This window comes from Pteropus vampyrus, unplaced genomic scaffold (assembly GCF_000151845.1).
Source record: "Pteropus vampyrus isolate Shadow unplaced genomic scaffold, Pvam_2.0 Scaffold280, whole genome shotgun sequence".
Taxonomy (NCBI): domain Eukaryota; kingdom Metazoa; phylum Chordata; class Mammalia; order Chiroptera; family Pteropodidae; genus Pteropus; species Pteropus vampyrus.
The window spans coordinates 1,033,268-1,040,882 of NW_011889061.1; the positions used below are offsets into that span (position 1 = coordinate 1,033,268).

The window sequence follows — 7,615 nt, forward strand, 5'->3', positions numbered from 1 at the left end:
TTGGATTGAGCCCACTTTCTAGAAAACTCAACCCAGAACGTCTTGGGAAACGCACACAGACACGAGACTGGAAGGCCAACACGTTTGTTCTGTTTTTAAGGTTGTTTGACATTTTTACACATTCCCTCGCCCCGCAGTGTCGTCAGGAACCCTCCTTTCGGAGCGAGGAAGCCACAGAGAAGACGTTCGGACTCCCGGCTCGCGGACGCCGCGGAGGCCAGGGACGCGGCGGAGGCCAGGGGCGCGGGGGCGGGGCTCGGCGCGGGGGCGGGGCGTCGCTGCGCGGGCTCGGGGGGCGGGGCTCCGCTCGGTGGGCGGGACCACGAGCTGGGAGCGGAAGTTTTATTGGCCACCTCCCCCGGAACTTCCGAGATCCTGCGCGTGGCGCTGGCGTCACCAGGGGTCGCGGCGGCCGCACGAGCGCGTCGGAGGTGTGGCGAGAGGTTGGTGGGGAGCTTCCCGGCGGGCTGGCGGGGGGCTTCGGGGGCTGGGGCGGGACGGGCAGTTCTCGCGCCGCAGTGGCCCCGGGGCTCGGTTACCCCGCACGGTGCTTCGGCGGCCGGCCGGCCAGGCCGACACCCCGGGCCCGTGGGACCAGTTTCTGGTCGTGTCTGTTGTATCAGTTTCCACGTGATTGCCAGGGAAATTTCCTGCCCACTCCCCACTACGGTGTTACCTTCTTCACGAGCCTTCCTCAAGTCCCTGCTGTATGCTGCCCGTAACAGCACCTGTCACTGCGCGTCTCGTGTATATTTCATATGTGTGTATGTAACTTCTTTAGCGTACCTGGCGCGTCCTAACTGATTAATGAGTACTAGATGAGTGGTTGGATTTGGATTACTATTGGGAGAATTTTAGATTATTTAATTTGGGAGGGGTTCCTATGTGTATTTTCTGCTTCTGTAATAATCATGTATTTTCTACTGGGTTCTTTTTTAAGTAGGAGTACTTATCATTGGGAAGGTTCATTACATAGCACTATGCCGTATAGACTGGATGGCTCAAGCCAGGGCTTGCCATCTTTCTGTAAAGAACTAGATATTAAATATTTCAGGCTTCGCTGGCCACAGTTGTTGCAGGAAAGCATCCATACACATGGAATACAATCAAATGAACATAGCTGTGTTCTAATAAAACTTTATTTACAAAGACAGGTGCATGACCTGATTTGGTCCATGGGTGTAGTTTGCCCAACCCACGGTCTAACCAAATAGACCTAGGGACTGTACTGGTAATCCAGTCCGGAGCTAGACAGTGCCACATTGTTTTCGTATTGCATTTTTACAGATGAGAGATTTATGGATCATCTAACTAGATCTAGATCTGCATCTAGACTGCTTGGCTTTGAATCCTGCCATTCCCTGAATACTAACAGTGTGACAGTGGGCAAATTAACTTCTCTTTGCATCAGTTTTTTTTTTTTTTAAATCTGTAAAATGGGGAGATATTGTTGTGAGGAGTAAATTAAAGCACATAAAATGTTAGCAGTACTTGTACCCATAGTAAAAGCTCAATAAATCTTCTATTAATATTTTGAAAATTATTCCTTAGAGGCACTTAAAGACAGATCTGAGAGATATGTCTAAGGTAGAATTTACAGGCTTAGCATAAATTCTTAGCTATAAAACAAAGAATATCTAGTTTCAAGACAAGAGCCATTCTCAAAGAAGTGATAGGAAAGTCGTGAAGTGACTTCTGGGGTGGGGGAGGCAGGAGGTGCAGGGTTCAGGACTCTGCTTTTGAGGAGGTGCTCGCAGGAGAGGGAGTGAAGCAAGTGAAGACATGGAAGAGGAGACAGGGGTCAGCTCTAGAGTGTGACAGGAACCGGGATGGTGCAGTAGCATGTGAGCTAGCAGGAGGGCGCATGGTGGCGGTCCCCACTGTCAGCTGCTGCAGAGAGCTGAAGAACACTTGTGTTGATAATATTCCTGAGTTCAGCCCGCAGAACTGATGTGGCACCTCCTGTGGGCCAGGTGCTGGCGATGCGGAAGAGAATGACATCCCCTGCAGTCCAACAGCAGGAAATCCAGACGGCAAAAGACACGGAGATAATTTAATACGTGCAGCAGCTTTAAAAATAACCGGCAGTAGGATGCAATTGTTTAGATATAAGTGGTACCTTTAAAAATTCAAATGGATTTACAGTTCGTGAACGTGTGCCGCTTCATTGAGCTCCTTTCCTTTCCTTCCTAGACAATGGCCAGGAACAAAGTAAGAGGGCCGAAGTCCAGGAATGTGTTTCACATAGCCAGCCACAAAAGCTTCAAGGTTAAGAGTAAAGCAAAACCGGTAACCACTAAACTCAGGAAGGTGAGTATTAATTACTTAAACACTCCGACTTTATATCTTACAAGCGAAGCATGCGGTAAAGCTACTGAAAAACCGAATGCCGTTATTTAAAACGAGTTCGTAGCCTTTCCTGCAAAGGCAAGAGGGTTTTAGACATTTGTTTTAAAAACTGGTGAAAAATCACAACCCTTTCTCGAATCCAAGTGTATGAAAAGAAAAATTAACGGCAAACGTGTGAGGCTCTTCACAGTTTAATAGCTTTATCAGAGCATAGAAATCATAAAAACACGATATGGGAACCACTCCCTCTCTCTGAGCTCAGATCTATTCAAGAACCTCTTAACTGAGTCCACACCCGTTTTTATCCTCAGTAATTCTTAGTTCTCTGAAAATGTGCGACTCAGAAACCTGTAAAGTGAAGATAAAATGCTTTTTCTTAAAATGCAAAATTTGAAAAGAAAGGAGTTTATTTTCTTGGTTTTTATTGCAGAATATTTGGGAAATGGGAAATTTCTTCATTTAGATTAATTCTTCAAGAAAATGTTTTTAAGATTATGTAGTAGGTGGAGTCAGCTCTCCAGGACTTAGTATTATCATCATAGTCCACAGGAAAGTAACATTTTTCAGTTTTCGTGAACTAGCTAAGTTTTTGATGGAGTAGTTTTATGACTTTGGAAACGCTTTAAAGGTAATAAAGCTGGGTGCTACAACGAGGGGTCGGGGCTGACAGTCCTGCACAGAACTGTCTTCCGAGTTGACATCGGAGCCAGAGCTGAATGATAAGGTGCCGGTGACGCACAGAGCTGGGAAGCTCCGGGCAGTGGCGAGTGCAAGGCCCCAGGCGGGGAAGGCGCGTGCTAGTCCATTAGACAGCGGGCTAGAAGCTTCCCGCACACGACTGGAAACTATGAGAGGCGGTCTGTGGACAGCAGCGTGGGGGCAGCGCTCTCAGACAGTGATGGCTGACGGGGAGGGCAGAGGTGGCCGGGCAGTGTAAACGGTGACCGGAAGTTCAAGGACATGGACGTGAGGTGAAGCCGGTCAGCCAGTTAGGATTCCTGCAGCTTGTTTCAGGCTCGGGAAAGGCTGATCGTTGAGTCTGACTCAGGGAGGGAAGGAAGGGTAGAGTCGTGGGCTCTGATGTGAAGGTGTGGAAGGCGTGCAAGGTCTGGAAAGTAGTGGCTTGGAGGTCGCAGTGAGGTGTAAGTGTGAGTGAGCTGGGGGAAGGGGCGGGAGGGGGCTGCAGTGACAGGCGAGGGAGGCCTGAGGCCATTCCGAGGCCATAGGATTAGAGACCCTGCAGTGACTCCAGGCACGAGAGGTCCGTGAGCTGAGGTTTGAGAGGACTCCTGAAGGAGCAGGTGGTCACGGGGTCGGCAGGCGGTGACAGCCATGAGGAACCACCACCACCCCACGGGGGCGGCCGGGTGGCGGGCCTCAGAGGTGGCCGGGGACCCCCATTGAGGCAGGGCCGAGGAAGAGCCCAGAGACGCAGTTAGAGGACACTGGCGGCATCTGATTGGCCCCGCGTTTGACACGTGCGGTGACAGCACTGTCGGCTGGAACGCCTGCCGTGCATGCCTGGGCCTGCTCGACTAGCAAAGTCCCGGTGAGGGCAGCACCACCGAACTCTTATCTTTTAAAAACCAGAGCTTTTGCCTAAGTTGCCCAGAAGGGCTGTAAGTTTTAGTGTGAATCAGCCCCACAAATTAGTATGTTTAAGTATTTTTAGGTTTAATAAGGTTATATTAAGGTTGAATGTATTTTATCTTTAATGGCTGTGAGATCATGGATTAATGTTTTTTTTCGTTTTGTTTTGTTTTTAAAGATAAACATTGTGAATGCTGAAAAAGTTAACAGAGTGAATAAGGCTTTTGTAGATATACAAAAGGAGCTTGCAAACTTCGCAAAAGGCCTTTCCCTTGAACCTGCGCAGAAACAGCTGGTGAGTGAAAACCGCTTCCTTTCGTCCTGGCCAGTAAGAGAAACGGCACAGTATGGGAGCCCGCCATGTGCGCGTGGCCTGGGTCCTTGGCGCCCGCTGTGCTTGACTGTGTGGTGTGGACAGCACACGCAGTCACATGCAGACGCGAAAACAGTCTAAATATGAGAATTTACTGTTCGGTCTCCCAAGGTGTGACTAGTGAAGTTGACTTGGGTAATAGGTGATGTGTGTCATTTTTGTCCGCCGTCATGATCTAACTTTTCCGACACTGTATAATGCTGCTCTCTCTCCAGGTTCCTCAGCAGAGTCATGAGCACAAACCAGTTAACGTGGACGAAGCTACACGGTTAATGGCTCAGCTGTAAGACACGGGCGATGCATCCGATCCCCCCGCAGCGACCAAGAAATTCAATGTTTTATACAGTTTTATTTTTAAAAATCTGGTTAATGTACAGGAATTGGCACATTTTAGAAACAAACTACACAAACAGATCTTTCCTCTGGGCCAGGAAAGTGGAATGTCAGAAGTCAACCGAATGTGAGGAGCTTAAAGTGCTAACACAGAAGGCACTTCGCAGACTGCTCGCTGGAAGGTGACACAGCCTCGTCTCCCTCCTTCACTTTGAAGTGGCAGTGAACGTCCTCTGGAATGGAGGACACAGAATTCTGGACAGTTTTGTGGCAGTAAAAACATAAGACAAGTGACGAGTCCTTGGCCAATGCTTTTGTTTTTGATGACCTTAAGTCTACTTTAATTTTCCTCTCGTAAGGGGAAAAATCAGAAAGATTTGGAGTCAGAAGGGAAGTCGGAAGCCGGAAGGCAGTTAGCTGAGGGTGGGGTGGGTACTACGTCACTTCCCCCCGAAGCTGTAGAGCCCTTTGCTTTTGTGGTTGAAGTTTTGTGAAGTAAAAAGGAGTGTTAGAGAAGAACACTTCAGAATCAGTGAACTAGAAGGCGTTACATTCATTATTTTAAATACTTAGGTTATTAAGAAGTCTAAGACGTTACACAGGCGGAGGTAGATAACAGTCCCAGGTTCCCTTGGAATCTAATAATTTAGTATCTGGACGTCGAACAGGTCACAGACTCCTTCGTTCTCATCTAAGTTGAAGCTGTAGTCGTCGGCCGGGGTGGGGGAGAGCCGTAGGAGAGGGAACACTGCAAGCGAAACAGACTCAGCATCAGCGGCGGCTTCCGCCTCCAGGTAATGATGCTTCTCGAAAAACACCCTAGATACGCCCATCCAGTTAAACTGCTTCCCGCGCTATTCGAGAAATTAAGTAGACAACAGGAAAAGTAATAACGAAATTAATGACTCGAGGCCAGTGTGCATTTTAAGGTTCTTGTTTAAAGACAGTTTATGTATTGAAGATCGATTACAGATGTTGGCTTTAGAAATAGGGGTTAAAATTTTTACTGGTTGAACTTGTCACTGAAATATGTGATTCAGAACTTTGGGTCAGAGTATGTGATCTGGTAATAAGCTAATACTTTGAAAAGAGTAGGGAGCAGACTCCGGCTAATACACTTGTCCATGTTCTCTGCTGCTCAGAGGTCTGAGTGGTCACTGCACCGTGTCCTAATTTAAAGCTGCCACCTGCCAGGTCTCGGCTGGGTTCGTCAGGAGCCAGGGCCCTGCATCCTGGAACTTGCAGAAAGGCAAGGCCAGGAGAGTTTTTACTAAGGTAACTGCAGTACTGTAGCTATGGATTCTGAAGTGGGTCAGGTTAGGTGATGACTTGGCTGATGTGGGTCACGGCACGGTGACCTCAGCACGGGGTTAAGTCACACAGCTGGGTTTGCGCATCGCCTGTTCACTGGGATACGTTACTGCACTCTTGTGGGCCAGATTTTCAGGAGTGAAAAGGGCAACTGTGCCCACTGAGGAGTTTATTCGGTGCAGGTGCGTGTCCTTTACGGAGTCTTCCCTCAATGCGGGCAAAGGAAAATGCTGACGGGTGACTAGGATTTACTATAAAGTATTATTAAAGGGCACTTTTCATGAATGGTCGTAGTACAGTTACATTAAGCAGTTAAAAAACACAAGTGCTTCATTTTTTTAGAATCATGCAGCACTTACACATCAGTAATGCTTTTCTAGAACTAATAAGTAGGTAGTAAAGTTCTGAACCACTCACCGTCAGAAGACATTAACTCGTCGATGATGTCTGCACTCACAGACCCGGCTGGGGACAGAAACGTGACATGTGTTACAGGTCTGTCTCTGCTTCAGCAGCACAGGGTGGCTGTTTAAATGGCACACAGCGAACAGCAGTGGCCGAATGGCAGTGTGGCTCACAGCACTGGACCTCGGGGGGAGAGTTCCACGAGCACCCGCTCCACTGGGCGCGGCTCCTGAGCCTCAAACCCAAGGGGGCGACCGAGCTGACCGCCTCCCAGAATGACCGCCGCACCTGACACCTCGACGTCACCTGCCGCTCCTCCTATGCCCTTCATCCCCAGGTCTCACGTGAAGTGCTACTGACTTGGCCCGAACAGCATTCCTCACGTGTTCTCCTTCTAACCCCGTTCCCCCCTGGCTTTGGCCTTGATCTTCCTGGGCTGTGTAGCTGCAGGCTCCACGCCCCCTGCCTTCCGCTTCCCAGGCCCCGTCTCCCCGCCCTGCCCGCGCCACGGCCCTGTCACGGTTCTCACCGACTGTCTGCTCAGTCCTATCTTGGTCACGCCCCCTGAGCTGGCCCCAAGTCACCTTTATGTCTCCAGATACGAGACCACACATTCTAACTGCTCAGGCTATGGCCGGTGGGAGCCGGTGGCCGTGCGGGTCTGGGCCAAACCGCGCAGAGCCGCCCCTCGGTCTGCCCAGTGAGGGAGACCGGAGCCGGGGCATCCCACACGGGCGGGCGCGCCCTCGCCCCCGCTCCAGACCCGTTTCTAGACTTTTAGCTATTTCACCATTAGGGATGGCACAGTTTCCTGAATTGGAGTGGAGACTATTTACCAACTCTCTACAACAGCACTGTCCAAATAAAAAGCAGGCAGCGAGGGCCAGGCAGAGAGGGGCACGCGTCACTGCACGCCACCTGCGGGTGACTGGCCTTAGAGTCTGCCCTGGAGTTTCTAAGAGGCAACCTTACGAAGGAAACCGCGGACGACAGGCTGATGGGCAGGTAGCGAAGGGGCAAAGGAGCGAGCGTGGCTCAGTGAGCAGCGGAAAGACAGGGTGTTTGTAAATTCCCCTCACGAACCCTGCCCCAGTGCCGGGCACACACTAACACAGGTTGATTAAACCAAGGGACCGTTTTTGCCTCCTGCCTCAGCTGACAGTCACGTCACAACCAACGAATTCAGAGAAGCCCCGCGACTTGTCCATTCTGTTCTCACCCCTCCCGGATGGCTGTCAAACGAGGCTCTGGACC

The 7,615-nt window shown here is 50.1% G+C and overlaps 2 protein-coding genes across 2 annotated transcripts in view; one reads left to right on the forward strand and one right to left on the reverse strand.

Moving 5' to 3' along the window:
• The first annotated feature begins 345 nt into the window (after nt 1-345).
• On the forward strand, nt 346-4,937 carry CUNH8orf59 (chromosome unknown C8orf59 homolog). The gene is made up of 4 exons (XM_011375927.2): nt 346-443; nt 2,194-2,310; nt 4,118-4,234; nt 4,528-4,937. Exons 2-4 carry the CDS (start codon nt 2,197-2,199, stop codon nt 4,597-4,599), a joined length of 303 nt encoding a protein of 100 aa, XP_011374229.1. The 5' UTR covers nt 346-443; nt 2,194-2,196; the 3' UTR covers nt 4,600-4,937.
• Nucleotides 4,642-7,615, reverse strand: part of E2F5 (E2F transcription factor 5) — an 8,518-nt gene continuing 5,544 nt past the window's right edge. The window contains exons 7-8 of the mRNA XM_023520839.1: nt 6,374-6,462; nt 4,642-5,393 (exon numbers count right to left, since the gene is read on the reverse strand). Of these exons, the coding sequence (XP_023376607.1) occupies nt 5,284-5,393; nt 6,374-6,462 (199 nt within the window). The 3' untranslated portion in view covers nt 4,642-5,283. The remainder of the gene's footprint in view (nt 5,394-6,373; nt 6,463-7,615) is intronic.